This window comes from Clupea harengus, chromosome 19 (genome assembly GCF_900700415.2).
Source record: "Clupea harengus chromosome 19, Ch_v2.0.2, whole genome shotgun sequence".
Taxonomy (NCBI): Eukaryota; Metazoa; Chordata; class Actinopteri; order Clupeiformes; family Clupeidae; genus Clupea; species Clupea harengus.
Genome location: NC_045170.1, coordinates 16,683,129 through 16,703,320, shown reverse-complemented (window position 1 = coordinate 16,703,320; position 20,192 = coordinate 16,683,129). Strand labels below are relative to the sequence as shown.

At 43.2% G+C, this 20,192-nt stretch overlaps 2 protein-coding genes across 3 annotated transcripts; one reads left to right on the top strand and one right to left on the bottom strand.

Annotated features, from left to right (window-relative positions):
• Nucleotides 1-338: 338 nt before the first annotated feature.
• Nucleotides 339-7,340, top strand: ccn4a (cellular communication network factor 4a). Its single transcript, XM_012829522.3, has 5 exons — nucleotides 339-989; nucleotides 2,979-3,261; nucleotides 3,783-4,037; nucleotides 5,627-5,820; nucleotides 6,052-7,340. The coding sequence occupies exons 1-5, from the start codon at nucleotides 942-944 to the stop codon at nucleotides 6,349-6,351; spliced, it is 1,080 nt and encodes a 359-aa protein (XP_012684976.1). The 5' UTR covers nucleotides 339-941; the 3' UTR covers nucleotides 6,352-7,340.
• Nucleotides 7,265-18,319, bottom strand: ndrg1a (N-myc downstream regulated 1a). Of its 2 annotated transcripts, XM_012829568.3 has the most exons (16): nucleotides 18,167-18,319; nucleotides 15,109-15,183; nucleotides 14,936-14,971; nucleotides 12,606-12,711; nucleotides 12,086-12,206; nucleotides 11,488-11,550; nucleotides 11,308-11,368; nucleotides 10,890-10,976; nucleotides 10,694-10,750; nucleotides 10,484-10,587; nucleotides 10,312-10,374; nucleotides 10,167-10,218; nucleotides 9,918-9,965; nucleotides 9,483-9,518; nucleotides 9,132-9,183; nucleotides 7,265-8,833 (listed from the first exon to the last, which is right to left on the bottom strand). In XM_012829568.3, exons 2-16 carry the CDS (start codon nucleotides 15,163-15,165, stop codon nucleotides 8,577-8,579), a joined length of 1,200 nt encoding a protein of 399 aa, XP_012685022.1. In that variant the 5' UTR covers nucleotides 15,166-15,183; nucleotides 18,167-18,319; the 3' UTR covers nucleotides 7,265-8,576. The 2 variants fall into 2 exon arrangements, with proteins under 2 accessions (XP_012685022.1, XP_031441617.1); XM_031585757.1 differs by lacking the exons at nucleotides 14,936-14,971; nucleotides 15,109-15,183; nucleotides 18,167-18,319 and adding an exon at nucleotides 13,041-13,216.
• Between the last annotated feature and the right edge of the window lie 1,873 nt (nucleotides 18,320-20,192).

The window sequence follows — 20,192 nt, the reverse complement described above, 5'->3', positions numbered from 1 at the left end:
TGGATATTTTCGCAGCTTGCAAGGATGTCATTTAACTACTAAACCACTTAATTCCCTTTGGGTTATAAAAAAAGCCACACACGCATGAAGAAAGGGTGACATCATCCACATTTACGTCTTCCATCTGGTTTTCAGGTGGTGCATACCATGGTGTAATATTAACTGCCACTGCACACAGACAGATTTTAACTTTGTGATGAGTGAACAGTTAAACCTCCCAGACAAAGGGATTCCTAAAAAGTACATAATTTTTAGCATGGTGGCCGCAATGTTATGCTTATGCACATATTGACGGACATTTTTATATTAGTAATGTCCTCATGCTAAATCAGGTCATAACATATGGTTATTTATTTTAGAAGGCCCAACGACTTTACTTCCTTTACTTCCAAAAGAAGGGCTTTACTTCAACAAAGTCCATGTAGCCAATAAGATACCTAACCTTGGCGTATGCCTAACCCCTGAAAAAGTCTTGCATGCAGGTATAATGCTTTGTAAAGGAACACACTTATTCTAGGATTAAATATTATTCCTTGTAGTATATAGTAGTTATTTTATCATCAGAAATACGTTCTCCTTCACAGTGGAGTCAACAGACAAAGCACTTTTCCTTTTTGTTTTGCCATGATGCTCATCTCACGGAAGGAGCTCAGTTTGGATACCCAATACCGTTTAACCGTCTCACACGATGTCAGAAGCTGAGTGAGACCGTCTATGGGGCAGAGCGCCGAGGAAATATTATCCCATAGCAGGGGGAAAAAAGCGGGGCTTGTCCTTAACCCTGACGTCACAGAGACTTTAATAACACAGCCTTTGCTCAAAAGACGCGCTTTAGGAAAATGTCAGTTTGCACAATGAAAGAGTCCTGTGAAGAGAGGGAGCATTTGTTTTTCAAGGAGATGTAATTCCGGATTCAATGACTTTGATACTGGGATCCAGTGATGAGTTGGCTCCTGGCGTGGATTCTACTTGTAGCGGGAATTCATGAGGTGAGAGATAAAAAGCGTTTTGTAATTGCTTTGCTGTAATTTTCTTGTGATCGACGATGTTGTGGTTAGCGGGAAGCACTTAAGATAACTATTAATAAGGAGAACATTAATAATTATTTTCGGAATAATCCACTGTTGTAGCCAAGGTGCAAACACGTGTGGCCCCAACCAACAAGCATAAGGGGGTGGTAAACCTGTCAAGTAGGCATTAAAAAGTAATCATCCAATTTTTACGCTCAGATTTAGATATTCATATATTTCGGCAGTCGAATAACTTAGTGTATTGTGGTTGTGAACAATAATGTGAAGAATTGATCTGTTGTCTGTCAACAAAACATTGGAGAAACGTTGGTCTCCTCTATGATTTTCTTGACGTGTTATCTTATCTATTCATAGAATGGAAGTTGTATCAAGGAAGTCAGCCTATAACATGTTCTATCGCATCCCAGGCTGAATATGAGGTCTATTATATCACCAATTATTTAAATAAAAGAACGGACTTTAACAACGGATACTTGCTGTTAAAACAGTATTTTATGCAGTATTACCACTTTGCAATACATTATTTAGTAATGGTACTGAAATTAAAAACGTTAACGTTCTAGATACGAATAAATAAACTAAAATTCCAACAATTCAGCATCGTGTCATCTAGGGGCCATGTGAGGTGTTGCTGATGTTAAGTAAATTTGAGTACAGTGCCACCGCGTGGTCAAATCTAATACCCAAATATCTACAACTATCGCATAATAACGGTTTACAATGAGAGCCGTGACAGTTGAAAAGTTATTCAGTTTCCGCCATTCTCTTTGGAAGACATGCGTTTGTGACCCACGCAGTGAGCAGGTTGTCATTGCGGCCCGCGGCTATAACCTCTCAGAGCTGTTGACATTTCACATGGTGGTGCACAGGTTCGTCACCATACCATCACTGAAATATTGCTGAAATGTAAAGGTCTCAGTAGGCATCAACCAGGGGCCCGTCAGCCGTGACCCGTATACGCTGGCACCAAATGCGCTCTAGATTGTGAACTCATTTTTGGTTGTCTCGCTGCGCCCAATCTAACCACAGCTATTAAAACATTATAGTGGTCGTGGGAACAAAATATAACACTGTTCTCTTCTGTGCTACTGTTCTCACCCTCTTGGTCTGCCAAGACTAGGAAACAGCTGCATTTATATAGAGCTCCAAAGAATCGTTGACGTCAGGCTTATAATTAAATCATGCTGATTTGGAATATTAACTGTGTTAATGTCTGACTGCAGCTGAGTGTTGGGTAGCCAACCTAGATTATTGACGGAGAGGTTTGGTGGCCGCTGAGAAAGGCATCCTCCCCGAAGTGTAGGCTCAGTGGTATACCCCTTCATCAGTCTCATTTATTTGCCTTTACACGGCAGAGCAGGGATTATTAAACACAACCACTCCATGGCCTGTCAAAAACAGGCTCAGGCGGTAAACAGTCCCTAAGGTATGAGGTGATTCATATTTGGGTGTTGCTTAACAATAAATGGTGTGACTTTTTTCGTTCTCAAAAGCACCATGCCGAATATGAATATGAAAACAGCACAGTACAACACACTTCAGTAGTTCGGGGATACCTGAGGTCACTGACGTAGGATCTTCTGCTGAGAAACACACAGAAAGTCATCTCAAAGCAGAGCCAGACACGAAGTACAAAATTCTTTCAACAGTACAGACATCCATATTGGGCCATCAGAAACCAGGTGGCGCTCAGCTGGCCACCCACAAGAGCTACCGATAGGCGAAAGCCAGTTTCATCTGAAGAATTTATCGAACATATCGAACCTGTCCAAGAGCAGCTCATATAAATCTGACCCGAAGTTAAACAGCGTTTCAAGAACCTCCCAAGAACATTTAACTGCTCAATGTTTTGAGGATGGATGCGAAATGTTAATCGGTTGTTGCCGTCTTTCACCTCACATTCGACACATTAAAACAAAACTTTGTTTCGTTTTGTTCCTCATCTAGGCCTTCTCACAAAATTCCAACGCTACGATGCCCACCCCAGAGCCCACTGCCCTGGAGCCGTACAACCGTAAACCGTATTGCAAGTGGCCATGCGATTGTCCCAAGACGGCCCCGACGTGCGCTCTCGGGGTGAGCCTACTCACGGACGGCTGCGACTGCTGCAAGACCTGCGCTAAGCAGTTGCGTGAGGAGTGCAACGAGAAAGACCCCTGCGACCACCACAGGGGACTGTACTGTGACTACAGCGCAGACAAGCCTAGGTACGAAAAGGGAGTGTGTGCATGTAAGTGTCAACACAAAATATAGACACACTGGGAGGGGGGTCAGTACAGCTATTCGTTACAAGGATGTCAGTCAAATTAAGAGATTATGCTAATAGCGTCCTTTCATCCTTTTGACTAAACCCTTGTGTACAAAACTCCACCAACTTGAATGATGAATTGTGTTTGTAAACCATTTATCAGTAACCTTTTATAAGACACTATAGTATATTTGACCTGCCAGGTGTACTATCTGTGTTATTGTAGTTGTTGTTTAGTAATATTCTCGTACATTGATCTCTAAGTGGAAAAATACAACACTGCTGAGTATGATATTTAAATATTTTGCCAAATAATGTTAGTCCTTCAGTTATCTCTTTTTTTCACATAGCAGTTTGTTTTACTGACAGGCTTTGTACCACAGCCTGAGAGAATGGTCAATGTTAGCTGTGTAGCATAAACAAATGAGGTTGAAGTTGAAAATTATATTAAGGTAGGTGTTATCTGTTCCTGCATGAGTGTGCTCTTCTTCTCGTCTGCGCAGATCTAGTTGGCACTGGTTGTGAGTACAACGGTGTAATTTACCGCAATGGCCAGAGCTTTCAACCCAACTGCAAATACCAGTGCCTCTGCGTGAATGGCGCCATCGGCTGCCTGGGTCTGTGCAATGAGTCCCTGCCACCCAGGGTGTGGTGCCAGACCCCGCGCCGGGTCAAGATCCCTGGGCAGTGCTGCGAGACGTGGATCTGCGATGAGCCCAGGAGGGGGCGCAAGACAGCCCCCAGGCACGCCATGCAGGGTAGGTTTGAGCACATCTGACCTCTGACCTCTGACCCTGGGCTCATGCCCTCAGCCTAAAGAGGTCAGTGTGAGTTTCTGGAAATATCCTTTCAATCAAAATTATGGTTATTACACTTTTAGATCAGCGACAGTTGTCATGGTAAAAACAATCAAAGGCCAACAAAGCCAGCAAGCATTAAAAATGTTTTTATCAATGACAGTCGACTTACTTTTCATGTAAGATGTTCTATGACCTGATTTCTCTAAAACAAATGTTGTACCACTGATTTCAGGCTAAAAGTAAGCTCAAATCAAAAGTTAAGACTTTCAGATGAATTGCTCTTTTGTTTAGGAAGACACCGTCCTTAACTGTTAGCCTTTATCATGGTATTGCATGATCAATCTTACAAACAATGGCAGCAGCCAAAGCTGCAAGCACAAGATGGATGCATACAGCCATCTTGATATGTTTCAGTATGACTGTGAGGTGGAAATTTCATTGATGTTTAAACAGGCAGGGGCACATCTCTACATACCCTTCATGCATAGGACTGCCTTCATCGTGTATGCATGATCTAGCTGTGTGTGGGGGTTATGGGAGTTTGATCTTCCTACCTAGGGGCCAGCCAATCCCTTTCCTGTGTGCTCTCTCTCCCTCCTGTTTTTTTGGGCTGGTTTTCCAGCCCTCTCTCTGAAACAGTTTAGTCATTCTGCTTAGAAAGAAGGAAATGAATAGAGTCCTGTTGTGTTGAGTGCTGCTTTAAAGCTGCACAGGAATGCCTTTTCTTCAGAGAATCTTTTATCAAAGTTTCAAAAACTTGCAGGTGGTTCTGCACTAAAGATTAAAAAAAAAGAGAGCCGTTAATCCGAACAGCATGCGATGCCAAGCCGCAAACGCGATGGATCAGTAACGCAGTGTTTGTGTTGTTTGGGGCCGTTCCAGAAAGTTCTCCGCTGTTGCTGTAGCGGAGAGGGTGAAGCCAACACATGTTGAGTAGGAGCGGCTGACTGGGAGTGGAGCTGTATGGGTGGAGCTGCAAAACAAACACAAGGGAAAAAAAGCCACTCAGTGCCCATTTCCCTCCCTCAGTAAACTTGGAAAACGTGTGTAGGCAATGGATTGCTACTGCAAGGTTATATACTGAATTCAACAATAGTGTTATGAAGGGATATTCTAAACCTCCGTCTTTTAAAACCTCCCCTGAGCTGTAGGATTTAAACTAGGGGTTGGGCCACCCTGGTAAGGTGCAGATGAACTGTCGGGGGTAGAATGAGGGCAGTGGGTTCTTAGCTATATTTCATGTACTTTGAGCAAATTGTGTCTTCTCTATGTACTGTTAGACACCTTTAAATGTATCAAGTAAGTATGTGCTGTTATGCCTGCAAGTTGAGGAAAACCACAGGAAAGTTATCTGCCAAATGAAGTAGGCCTTGTACTGTAGCTGTGTAGCTATCTTATAATCACGGTTCTGGAGAGGGAAACACGAAACACGTGAGAATATCACTTCCTCTTGACCTGTAAGTCTGATAGGCCCTCCGAAGAAGTGTGACTGCCATGTCCGTGAACAGCTGGTCTGTAACTGGCATATCCCCCCTGTTTGTTTCCAGCGCCCCCCTATCAGAACGACGGCTGGCACAAGAACTGTCTGACTCAGACGACCTCCTGGAGCCCCTGCTCTAGGACCTGCGGCCGAGGCATGTCCACACGCGTCACCAACGCCAACAAGCGCTGCGAGATGGTCAAGGAGAGTCGACTCTGTAACATCAGGCCCTGCGATGTGGACATCACCAAACACTTCAGGGTAAGTCAGGAAATGCCGGAGGACTGTGTCTTTAGATTGATAGTGACCTCACCTTCAAGGTCATGGGTTTAGTCCTTTTAGGGAGTACATTACTTTTTGACACCTAAACTGTTGAAACTTGCTATACAGCCACCTGTAAACAAACCCTTGACCATATTAGTCTCTGTAAACTAGTTTCTGTCACGGGAACGGAAACAGAAATCCACCCACCCATATCCTTCTCCTCCCCAGCCAGGGAAGAAGTGCCTGAACATCTACCGGGAGCCTCGGCCATCCAACTTCACCATCTCTGGTTGTACCAGCAAGAAAGCTTACTGGCCCAAGTACTGCGGGGTCTGCACGGATGACCGCTGCTGCATCCCCTACAAGTCCAAGACGGTGGAGGTGGAGTTTGCGTGCCCCAATGGAGCCTCCTTCACCTGGCAGGTCCTGTGGATCAACGCGTGCTTCTGTAACCTCAGCTGCAGGAACCCTAATGACTTCTTTGCTGAGTTGGAGCAGTACTTTGAGTATTCGGAGATTATGAACTGACAGAGGAGGTGGCAGAAGGAGTATTCACACACTAAGCCTTTTTACACGCCAGCTGTCGGCCAACTCAAGTGCATTTATACCCACACCATAGGGACATGGATCCCTGTTCCCTTTAGGAGGCTTATGTGGAAAAGATAGAGCCATGTCCACTTGTTATATTTTTTTTGTGTTCATTTTTCATATATAATTTTCATATTCAATGTATAAATATATGAATGCTATGTAAATGTTTATGTGGGTAAATGACACTAATGACACAAGACAAGATCATTAAGTTAGTCCAGATAGCCCACTTAAGGTCTTTAGATGCTCAATCCCCATACAACAAAGTATATACTCCCCACCTTGTACAGCTCATGTAAGTATTGCAGTTGTAAAAATGAAAGTGCATCATCTTGACTTTTTAATATAGTCACTCGAGCTCTAATTTATTACTGTGTATATTTACATACTATATAGAAATATAGTAAAGTGACATAAGGTGCCAGACAAAGTGCCAGTGTAATGTATGTAACTTTTTTTTATGTAAAGGAAGATTCATAGTTAAATGTTCGGTCTCCTTTACTTTCACCCCATGCAGCTGTGTGCTTTTAAGTGTTTATAGTAGGGAGCCATAGTGCTGCGGCAGTGGCGCCGCTCCATACCACACACGCGTCCAGTGCCCACGAGGACCCAGGTCCGATTCCGGCCTGAGGTCATTCCTTGAGCCCTCTCCACATCAACCCCACTCAGTTCCTGTTGTATTTTCACTGTGCTATCGGATAAAGGCTAGAAAAGTCAAAACATAAAACTACATTTCTTTTTATTAATCTCTATGTACCAACTCTCCTACCTCCATATTTTGAAGGTGATTTAAAGGTTGCTTAAAGGTACTCATCTATATGAATATGAAGAAAACACTCCATACCGCAAGTGTAGTTACATATTTTTTTTTATTTTTTTAATAAATACAAACTGTTAAACCATTAAAATACATACAATTTTCTGCATTAGGCTTTTGTATGTCTTTACATGGGTAGGTGTTCTACAAAGCTTGCAAGTACTGCTGTAGTGCAAGTAGAAAAAGGTACAGAGGTGCATACTTGGTAAGTAACTTCACTAACTAATCCATTTCAACAAGATCTTTATCGGTTGCTCTTCCCAAACCAACATAAAATAGAAAATGAGCAAGTCTGTATGAAGGATTCCATGGCACATTTGTTTTGTTCTCTTGTGCTTGATTGCATAGAAATGCATATAATGACTTTCTTAACATATAAACAATTCCTGAAGCAATTATCCGGAAATTCAGTATACATAGTACAATAGCAAGCTGTGCAGTCTACAGTCGTTAAGTTTAGTTTTTGTTTGATTGAGAACAGGAATGGTAATCGACATTTGTGCTGGGAGTCTAGTTGGTTTGATTGCAAAACAGAATTGACAGTGATAAGGAATGTTTAGCGATCTTTAAGAATGTCTGTACCCCAGTGGAAATTAGCCTAAAAGTGATAAAATACTTCCATTAGTTTTCAAATGGAGACAAAATTAGTCTGTTTAGTTTTACAGCTTAGAGTTGAATAGTGATTGAAGAAACTGCTACTTTCCCAAAGCTTGCTCAACTCCTTTTTTTTCCCTTCAGAGTTTCAATTCTACATATACAGAAAATGAATCACGTATACAAATTATCAGTAATGTCAGTCCTTTACCGATCATCATGAAAGCCGTGATGTCCGACACCACACTACAGTCAGCTAAAATAAGAATCCAAAAGAAAGTACATTGGTAATTAAAGAGGAAGATAAATGTACAAGCTTGCGTGCCGTCTGAGTGACGCAAGCACAACTTTCTCAGGCATTCTCCACATCCCTGTGCCGCACTGCCGCTAACAACAACAAAATCGCCGCCTCCAGAGAGGCAGACAAAGGGAGCTGTCCTGGCCTAGAGGTTTAGCCCTTGACAGCAGTACAATGGGGTTCTCCCTTAGCTTAGCGCTAGAAGAGAGAGTAACCCGTTACAAAACAAAACAAAATAAAATAAAATAAAATAAAATAAAAACTCTTTGGCATAGAGACTCTTTTCCGCATCTTGAAGTGTTGTGGGAGTCAATTGGGGGTCAAGCCAGACACATGGCATCCAGTCCTGGGGGGGGTTGATGGTTAGTGGCAGTGCAGCAGAAATCAAAAAACGGGGTAGGGGAAGGGTGAAGGAGAGTGGGGGCAGGTTGGGGGGGGGACACACACGACACTTCAGCAGGACACTTCGGCGGACTTGAGCGTGGCCTGGTCCATAGTGCTGTTGTTGGTTGTCTCCATGGTCTCCGTGTGGGCGCGTACACGCTGGTGGTCGCCTGTGTGTGAGCGGCTGCGGGGGCCCTCATTGGTGTGTGAGCGGCTCCGGTTGCCCTCGTTGGTGTGGGATCGGCTGCGGTTGCCATCGAAGGAGGTGACGCTGGAGCCAGATGCTGTGCGGGAGCGGACCAACCTGGTCATGCTGGCGGCAGGCACTGCAGAGGGAAGAAAAAAAGTTAGAAGTTAGAAAAGTCATTCAGACTTTTAAGTCAGCCTTTGGTGGGTATGGACTCACTAAGGTGACTCACTGAGTCTAATCACTGACTCTAACAAAGATATCAAGGGAAAAAAATATTCTAATTCATAGAACAGAATAGAATAGTATTACTACAGGATGGCAGATTAAATAAACCCAAAATAGGGTAAATATGTTGCACAAAACATTTTCACTTGCTGGATTTGGACCACATCAAGGATGTGTATGATGTGCTGGGGTGTGTACGTGTGACTTACTGTAGCCCATGCCCTGAATGAAGTACTTGCAAGCCTCTGTCAGTTTGGCAGGCTGTGGAGAAAGAGATTATAGATTAGCCTCTCAATGTTACTTCGACTGGCTATCACTGAGTTTGTGGGTCAGACGCAATGTGAATGGATAACTATGCTGTCTATCCTGTCTCCTGTAATTCGAGACACTAGGCGAGGACGTGGCAGGTGCTGGTAACAGGTGTTACAGTTTTACGCCACTACTCTTGCTAATGCTCTTAAACAGCACTACTCCCCTAGCGATTATCATTAGCCCAGTTTGTGTGTGTGGGTGTGTGTTTGTTTGTGTGTGAAGATCTGTCGTAAACTCAGTCAACACACCTGGTCAACCTGGGGCATGCCTCCACAGTCTGACATCTGGAAAAAGAGAGGGAGGATGGAGGTGGAAAAAAAAGAGACAAAATAGAACACGCATGTTAGCTCAACAATTCCGCAACAAGGACATTCGCCACCCCTCACTGCCCTCTCAATGGCCGCGGGCCGCCACTCTCCCGCTCCCAAACAGCCTATTAGAATCTGATAGACATGTTGTTTGGGGTGCAATAAACCCAATTCTGGGCACGTACGCCGACACTCTCGGATGCAAAGTAGGTCAGCGAGGATAGATTTTGACCCCAGGGTCGAGTTATTGTCGCAGCTCTGGCCCAACATAAGTAAATAAGTCACCAGGGTGTGCTGAGCTATCGGAATCTTATCAGCTTGAGCGATTTCGACTGGGGCTTTTAATTTGCGCCGCGAGGGAAAGAGGACACTCACCTTGAGAATAGTGGTCTTAGTTGGGTCCAATTTGGTGTTGCACTCGACCTGAGGGACACATGGAAAAAATCCAATAAATCTGATTCACTGATTAATTGAAACATGCCAGCAAGTAGTTGTGAATGTTTCACTAAGAGTCTATAAAACATTTTGACTTTGGCCACTTGAAAATACTCATTTATTTAACAGTCCAGTGTTTGGGAGAGCATTCAATAAGTAACATAGAGAATAGAGCCAGCTCAAACTTACCACAGCATCGACTGCGGGGGAGCTATCGCCAACCACAAGAAGAGAAGGGCACCTGGAACACAGGCATTCAGCTTTAGCACCTCACAGTGTTGACCTCTCTATAAGGTAGAACAACCATCCAGATTCGATTGAGCTAGATACTTACTTCAGGGTTCTGGCGTTAATGGCTCCACCAGGGATTGGCCTCTCAATTTCCAGATCCCTGCGGCTAACATTACAAGAAAACACGAGTGTTAGCTTCAGTCACATGGACATCTGTTTGGAATTTAGGTGATGAAAATTAGATGATGAAACTATGCAGATATCAAGAATGTTACCTGTTGTAGGATTTGACAAAGAGGTGCAGGTTGAACTGGTTCATGTCATTCAAGATGTGGTGGCGGTATGTCGCAATCAGATCATGGTTTTGTTGAATTTCCTCCTGTTGCCAACAAAAAGTAACCATACCCATCAATACAAAAATAAATATGAGGGACTATATCCAAACATTAGCAGAGAGACATACAGGATGTTGAAATCATGCCCACCTTGCCAAAAAGATGAGTGATGAGCGTGTCTGGCATGGCATGGGTCCAGCCGGTGATCTGAAACACGACATTACATTAGAAGAACAATATATAACCCATATTATCTATATAGATAATATATATTTGAATAGTCCGTCTGGTTTAAGTGTAGGTACTAGTGAGGAAAATGGCTCTAGAAGGGCAATGTGTTGTCTACCTTGTGTGCGGCCCAGTCCGCCCATCCCTCAGCACATGGGTTGATGTTGATCAGAACCAAGCCCTCTACCAATTGTGGGTAATCAACCTGGAGGGGAGAAGAGTACTGAGTTTGTTCTGATGATCAAGGCATCGCATTGAAATCCTACAGATGGGCCTGTGCACCAGGATGACTGATTTTGTGGAAGCTAAGTAGAAACAGACAAAGGATCCCTGGTGTGAGGACCCTTTGGTGTTTCTCAGATCTAGAACATTCCACAGGCTCAAGCACAGGCCAACAACAATATGCAGCATCCCGCTGCCAGAATATGTAGGGAAAAGAAGGGGTTGGAAAAAAACAAGTGGGACTTTTAATCCCAGTTTGATTAAAAACTCTAATCGTTGAAGAGCGAGAGAGAGGATAGGACGTCACAACTCACAGCGAATTTAGCGAGGACATATGCACCAGCTCCGACCCCCATTCCGATGACGCTCTTCACCCTGCAAGGTCACGCAAACAACAGCCGGTTACACAATCAAGTCGAGTAAACAAAGCAAACACCTCAGCGGCTGCTTGATTACATAAGATGTCTGTTCAGTTTGAATCTAGCGTTACTTACCCAAAATGCTTGAGAATCAGGGGAAGTGTCTCAGACACTTGATCCATTGAAGGGTATTCATACCTTAAGGGCAAGAGTGGTAATAGTTATTATTAAAACGTAACAGCAAAAACATCCTTATTAAGTTGCCACTATCAGTTATCTTTTCTTTTTGACAGTTAATTCATTTAGGTCAGCATTAAGTGTTAAGGCCCAAAATAATTTAAAACAAAAAACGGACAAAGTTCGGTTTATTATCACTCTATGGTACAAGAGTACATATGTGCCAATAGACAGATAAGCGCAGTAGCTCAGGGGGGTATTCCAAGTACCCGATTTAGTGATAAACCGGGGTAAATTAACTCAGAATAAGTGGTAATCCTCCTGAAAGAAGAGCCCTTTGGCTTTGTGTTGCAGGGAGAATGAAGCCATACGGCTCTTCTATTTGGAGGTTTACCACTTACCCAGGTTTATCACTAAACCAGGTACTTGGAATACCCCATTGTACAGCACTTTGGTCAACATGAGTTATTTTTAAATGTGCTTTAGAAATACATTTGACTTTGACCCCCCTGACATGACAGGCTGTTTTGCAGACCAGTTTCCTGTGCCAACTCACCCAGTGGAGAAAGTGTTGGCACCTTCTTGTTGCCCCGGTGCATCAACATGGCAGACGGCAAAGTACTGCATGATCTCATGCATGTCCTCATGGTTGAACAGGGTGCTGTAGCAGGTTTTGTCTGGGAAAACAGACAAAATACAAATGTTAGAAATGAGTGGTCTAGATGTTAAACACAAAACCTAGTTGCATTTAAAATATCCTCAATATACTGGCATAAACTTTAATGTAAAAAATTCAATATGCCATCAAATATGCTTTCAATATGTCACTAAATATAATTATGTGTTGATACAAAGTTCAACATTTTACCATATAGGTTTAAATAATAGGCTTCAATAATTTAATGTTAAGACTATATAAGGAGGAGAGACTCCACACATGGAGACTAGACTACTGGATACTATTAATAAATAAACTCCCAAACACAACTGAGAGTTAATAGGCTTGATCTGTAGGATATTTCTTTGCCTAAAGGAAACTTTAGTGTGAAAAAAAAGCAAAGAATGAGATGTCTTACGGTTCAGGCCGATGTCATGGAAGGTAAGGATGACCGGCCGGTCTCCCTTGGGTACTCCCTTCATGGTGCAGTGGATTCGGCCATGAGGAGTCTCCACATCGTGCTCCTGCAAACACAAACTAAATCTGATAAGAGACTGCCATTGTTCCGTCTTTAGATCTTCACTTTTCTAAGCAGCCATCTACGGATAATATTGATATTGAACAATTGAGCCATTTTTTCCATCTGCCATTCCATATGCCATTTCAAGTTTATCAATCAGGATAGACAGTCCATTCAATGCCACCCTGTATCATGTTCCATACATTGACACGGTTTGATGTGACAACTTCAACTTGCATCCAAAGGTATTAGTAATCCAGCAACTTGACTCTCTGTGCATCTGGTTCCTTACTAAACACACTCTAGTGAAGATTCATGAAGGGCGGTACTCACTGCCACCTCAATGTCAAAGTCTAGGTCCATCTCAGAGTCTTCAAGAACCATTTTTGCTGTCTGTTTGACTAATGCAGCTCGTAGTATGAAGTAATGGATGAAGATAGGTAGGCGAGGTTAAGATCCAGTTGCTAGTAAACCTCAGAGAGTTCTTAGCTGGTATTAGTCTGCGCGCTGCATTTTATACTCCGGCTGTTTACTCCTCTGCATAAGCCCCTAACTCCCATGGTGCTTTGCAGCCTGATCAAAACAAGCTAATTCTAGTTGAAGAGATCCGCAAATTGGATCAGCCGTGAATGTCAGACAGTTCAGTCGGTCAGGGACACTGGAAGAATCTGAACTAATAGTAGCCCAGTTGTCATGTGATCATGTGAACGATAAACAAGCAACATAATTGAGTTGCATGCTACTGTCATTGACTGTGACAAGTGCAAGTTCTGGATCCCTCTCAATTGACTGGCAATGTCAAGAGGTCAAAGTATGACTTTTGAACCAGAACATCAACTGGGAAAAACAAACACTAATGTTCAAAATGAATGGAATGTAGAAACACTGAACAGTCAGCACAAAAAATTGTAATGTTTTTAATGTAATGATGGCACTAATAAGTAAAGACACTGCACATATGAGCCCCAAAAATTAGCTGCCTTTTTGGCAATCCTCGTGTTTTTGGCAAACACTTTGAACAACTTCCTGGGCACCCTCTGTGCCAATGCACGCGTGGCACTCCATGAGGTCTGGACAATAATCAACACACAGTAAACAACACTCACAAACCGGTTCTATCAGCCTCTGGCTAAAGAGCTACGCAACCCCAACCCCAGCCAAGCTCTGCAACCCATTTACCCAGAAGCGAGGTCAACATCTTATAGTTCTCCTTGACTGCCCAACGATGTAAACACGTCTCGTCTCGTCTCTAACACCACCCCCACTTCCACCCCACCCCAACGTGCCTCCGCCTCCGTTAATCCATTTAAACTGACAAGTCCTTAAAGGTGAGGAGAAGTGGCTCTTCTGAAGCTCCTAAAGAGGCTCTGGCAGATGGCTGCGTCGCTTCACAGTAATTCTTGCATCACCACTCTAAAGACGGGCCTCCGACTTTACGCCTGCCCTGGAAACCTCAGGGAGCGATAATCTGCCACGGGGTTCAGCACGGGGGATGCCGGTCAGATGGGCGTGTCTGCAGAGCCCTGTTAGCAGCCCTTAGCAGAGTCTTAAGAATACTCGCTATTTGAGGTTCTGACAAAAATTTAAAACACTTTTTCTGAAATAAAAACTTGGACAATACCCTACAGAAAAAGACTCCCTCATTCTGTGGATTATTGTCCGCTTACCTCAGAACATGCAAAAAATGGACAATACCCCACAGAGTGACGGGGTCTGTTCTGTGGGGTGTTGTCCGTGGTCCTGAAATTTGGAAAGGGGTCTAAAATGACAACCCCCTCTCGTGGAGACTACAAACTGTCTCCGTCCTATACATGAGTGAGTGAGTAAACTAGTGCATCATAAAAAAATTAAAAGCTGTGTGCATTAACATTCAAATCTGTCATGACCTTGATACACAAAAGCTCCTCATGGCATGATATAACTGTGTGAAACAGCATTTCTAAGCACCATTGACAATGTAATCACTGCTGCTATGTGTATTTCTGTGTGCACTCATAGGAAGCCCTCCTTAAACTCCCATGTCAGCTCATCAGAAATGGCTCACAGGCGATGCTTGCTATTCCATTTGTTGACCAACAGAGGGCACCAGACAAATGAAAACAACAACGCCTTGAGCATATTGTGAAATAAACCAAGTGGTCTACGGTTATGGGACCCTTACGTGTGTATGAACTTTTGGATTCTTTTGATTTTGGATAGGAATTTGCCACTGTGTCAGAGGACCTTACCTTGATTGCAAGCTTCTGAACAGCCTCTCTCAGACCCTAAAACAACAACAACAACAAACATCTTTCAATAACACAAACACATAGACAAATAACACCTGTACAGTCACCGAAATGCAGTGAAAGTGGAGAGAGGTGTGAACCAAATTAACCAATTACAGAAATAGCACACATACCTGCAAGTCCTTGTCAGCAAGCAGAGGTTTTGATTCGACAACCTGGATGTCATCCATGCTTAGTGTTGTAGTCGCCTGGAGAGAGAGAGAAAGCCGTGCATAGATTAGAACACAACTCGTATGAACGGAAAGTTGGAGCATTATTTATATTTGGAGCTATTTCTACGAGTCTGACAGCTTCCCATTACCTTCGTCCAACACCCCACCCTCGAAAGGCAACAAAAGGAAGTTTCAAATTACAACCACACAGGAGGATCTCTGCACCTCCTGCTATTGTGTGCTGTGTTTGTGTTGTTTTCAGTTTTTGCCCCTAACTAGAAAATATGCCTGCATTCAAAAAGGTTGCCTTTATTCACTCGGTCCTTTTCACTTCCATTTGGGATGGGGCTAGCCTATCCTCCCACTCACTCAGGCATTTCCATCTGAGGAAGTGCGTCCAAAATGTCAAAATGCTCTTGTAAACAAAGGAAAAGAAACAGCTGTGTTTAATGCAACATTGTAGGGGCAAGTTCATTTAAGGGATTATTACCACGCTTTTAGAGAACTATCTAATAAAAATAAGGGTGATCGTGATCGTGAAATATGTGTAAAGCCACATTTGTAGGCACAGACAAGCAGCACAAAGTAATGCAAGCATGCAGGTTGCAGCCATGCTTGCCACAGAACTGTTGATTTAAACTCGGTTGACATGGCATTACTGGGTGACTTAGCCAATGCTCAGAACATGACAGGAGAAGCATATTTGTTTCTAAGGACTTTATGAGGAGCTAAATCTACTCCATTGTCGTACTACAAAAGTGCATTATACATTATATGCAGCTCAATACGTTTACCCCCCCCCCCTCCCCCTTTCGATTCTAATTTTGACAGAGAGGGAGAGTGAGCAAAAAAACAATCAAACAGCAGAGATGGGTGGTAATCACAGGGCCTTAATGGAGGAGAGGGAGACAGTTGCGGCGTATGTAAATCAAATTAGAGGTCTGAACAGGCCCTTTGTTTGGCAGGAGGTTTGGAAAGGTCACGAGTCAGGCTCTTCCTCTGCGGCTGGCTTGGCCAGAGCACACAGGAAGCCAGTGACACAGCCGCTTCCATGCTGCCCCCTTTCAAGCCGCACTCTCTCTCTCTCTCTCTCTCTCTCCACATTTCTCGCTGTTTTCCGCGTGCGGGAACAACTATGAGCGCTTTTGTGTTTTATCTGCCCACAGATTAGAGGGTGAAAAAAAGAATTGAAAGAATTGCTCTCTATTTTTAAGGGGGAGAGGGGGGTGGTCTATTACGCAACTTGCAAAACATCTGAGGTCACGATTCATGGCACTTGTTTTGTCGCTTGAGAGGTTATCGCAGAACTGAAATAAAATGTCACAAAAACATGCGTGATTTAGCATGATATTGTTGGTCAGAGCTGGGCCTCATCTCCCACACAAATTCCACAGCTGAACCATTTGAGAAGGGTGGCATGTTCACATGAGAGGCTGGAAATATCACTGGAAACCTGACAAAAGCACCAATATAGACTGCGGCTTTGCACCAATAACAAAAACAAACACTTTTGAGTGTCTGGGGTAGCTTGTAAATGGTGCTGAGGTGGCAGTCTTAAATCAACTGGGTCAACTGCTGTTTTCAAACACTGTGCCTTTATGGCCTCTCCTGGCTAATATTTTACCTGGGCACTAGACAACAACACCAGGGCAATTGGCAACAGGTCTGCGATGTCTTTGTACAGCACCTGCAGTAGTGCGTGCTCTGGGCATGGTCCTTAACAGCTTCAGAAACACGCCTTATCACAGAGAGTAGTTGACGCCGGTACCGACCTGGCCCAGCGCAGGGCTGGGCATTTTATCAGTCAGCTGCTAGATGGGATGGATATGGCTAACAGTCCGGAGATGGATATTAGTAGTTATAGCATTGTAATAAAGGTACGGTGTCATTTATCATTTACAGAGGAGGATGTTCCATGTCCATGATGTTGCTAACAGAAAACACTGTTCAAAAGGGCATCCCATTTTTAAATTAAAAGTTACTGACATTCAAAAGTGCTTTAGGTTTAGCACTGTAAACGTTAGGTCACAGTAAATCATTTTCAAATAAAAGTTGTAGATGTCAGAGAACAACAAAGATGTTGCTTTACATTAATAAGCGATAAAACCAGAAGACAAGAATTCTTCATAAAATTAACTAAAAGTCCCCTTGCACCACTCACATGAACTCAAACACATTGTGGCGACCTATTTGTTTATCCAGTCTGGTCCGACTGGTGTATATTTACTGCCGTAAGCCTTATACTACGTATTGCACAAGGTTGGAAAACTTAAGTATAATCTCATTACAGCAGTCCAAAAGATGCATGTCAGTTATTTGAGATGCACCCATTTTGCTCTTATCAGACAAACGTGTTTACCCCGGGACTGGATTTGAGACCAAAACCTCCCCTTCACAAAATCTCAATTCCGGCCAGACTTGCACAGCAGTCACTTGCATAGGTTAAATCCAAGCAAGCAAAGCATCTGCAGGAACAATGATTGCTTCCTTAATCTTACAGAAGTCCATTTTAATCTGTCAAAACCTCAATTCTAAAATATCAGTAAACAGCTTAGCTAGTTGAGACCGAGATTGAACAGAGAAGAATACAGAAAATGTTGGTATGGCGACCAGAAGCATTACAATAGTCCGCAGGGGGTCTCAGTTTAACAGACAAAACAAAGGGGTGAATACACAGTGAATGGCGAAGCGTGTAAACAACAACTTCGCAGCTACAAGTGCCAACCTAAGTCATAAACCCCCCACTGAAATGGTGAGCCTGTATAAAGGATGCATTTGGGTGAAATGATTCAAGATGAGAATAAAGTCACCGCATTGTATTTTACTGCTAAGCAACATACTTTGGCATAACTCATGTACACAGCAGGCTGAACTTGATCATTTCCGCGCAAAATGAAACAACAAAAACTCTTTAGTCTTCAAGCTACAGCAGGAGAAACATGTCAGTGCATGCATGTTTGCCACATGTACACAATGAAACATAATTAAGTTTAAAACATGTTTTATTTGTTTGGCTTACCAGAGATATGGGAATATCCGCACTGAGTGTCCTTAAATTTTCGCTACACGGACGGTACAGCCACCAACGAAATATAAACTATCGATTAAGAGGCAGAAGACCCGTGGTGCTGATTTCACTACTAACTGCCACAGGCCGCAACTGGTAATTTTAAAGGCTTGGTTGGGTTGAGCCCAACCCACTCGGCGCCTATCCCACTGCTATTGGGCAATTCTGCTATATTTTGTAATAGCTGCGTTGCTAGGAGTTGCATGTCAAGTGATGACATAGCTACAACAGTGTGTAGCAATACGTCTGACAACTGCGCCTTTTCCCTCAGAGATTATAAGAATCCCTCTCCTCTCAGACTGTAGTGCGCTTGTATCATGTTTGTACCAGTTTCATGTTTTCTCTCAGAAAATACGTTCTGCTTTAACCATAGTGAACTTGCAGTGATATTGGTTTTTTTTTTTTTAATGTCAGACATTGATTCACCAAAATAACGAACACAATGAAAGGGAATCCAAACCGAGCGAATTAATTTAATGAGAATGAGTATGGCGTGCGTATACACCCACTTCAACTGGTATATTTTCTGAAACTCTTATTTAAGTGATAAGCCAGCAAATTGTGTGGCGGAGCCACCTGTTGTGTTGTACGCGTTGAACTGCTCCTAGTTCACACACTGGTTTATTTCTATCTCTGGCTTGGCAGTCATGAGCAAGCCCTCTCACGCCAGAGCTCAAACTCATTAATTCATATGCCATCTATTGGATATATTTAGTGCTGTTTCTTCCATGGCACCATTATCAAACTCTTGCATGAGAATGTCTGTGAGAAAACCCTCTGTTTCCATACAATGCTGCCTCTGTGGGTTGCTAATGTGAGGTGCTGATAAGGAACGCATTCAGAGTGGAGGCGTTCAGCAAGCAGGCACACACACACACACAGACAGACAGACACACACACAGACACACACACACACACACACACACACACACATAGGCAATACAATAGTCTTTAATTAACAAGAGAACCATAAATGTTTGAAACAGACTTGGGCAAAATATCTTTCTACTTTTTCAGAGAAGCCACCCTCATATAGTAATGATGGACGATAGACGGACAAAGGCCCTGGCAATGCCTCAAGAGTCCCTGACATGATCCAGCCATGCCTGCAGCACCTGTGTCTGCTTAAGGTCGGACACTATGATTCAGAGGTAGCACCCTCATGATTTATCCAATATTATCATTATTTTTCTAGGTTTACAGCGTATGAGAGCTTGGAATGTGGGCCAAAGAGTGAAAATTTGCAGATAAGAGAAGCAGACTTTACCCTGAACTGATTAGTTGGTTTGTGTGAACAGGAAGGCCTCTCTCAGCCAACGATACATCACGTACCACAGGGTCTCTTACTCCTGGCAGCAACACCTGTCATTTCAGGACAGTGAAGAAGAAGTTTCTGGAAGCAGCCAACCATGGCACCATTTCTACCACCACACCTAACGTTGAATAGACTTTGACTGCGTTGTTGTGATGTTGAAATAAATGGTTGATTTGAGATTAACATTAACATTTGAGATACTCCATATGCTTTACACATGCTTTTTCCCCCATGAACAAATCTTAAAAAAAAATTCTCTAATCTGTATTGCATAGCCAGCACTGGGATAGTTTAGTCAAAGGTGATCTCTGGCTTGCACTGTCCTACAAGCGCAAATACCACCCAGTTCTGTTTTTTCCAGCGCAAACACTGACATCAAAGTTTTGTGGTTGCACAGAGGGGTTCCCAAAGATAGGAGATAAACACCGACCTTTCCCTCTTGTAAAGACGTAATTTCCTAGACCAATAAGGGAATAGGCGTCTGGAAGGTTTGGGTGGATGCGTCTCTCTCCTCGCTTTGCTGGAAACGTAACATTTATTAAAACATTTCTTAGTACAACCATATTTAATCTGACTCCATTTTCTTTGTCTGACTCCACTCTATTAGGAACACAGCCTTAGCTCCTAGCTTTTAATGTAAATTGCTACCGGGTTGTGCAGGCT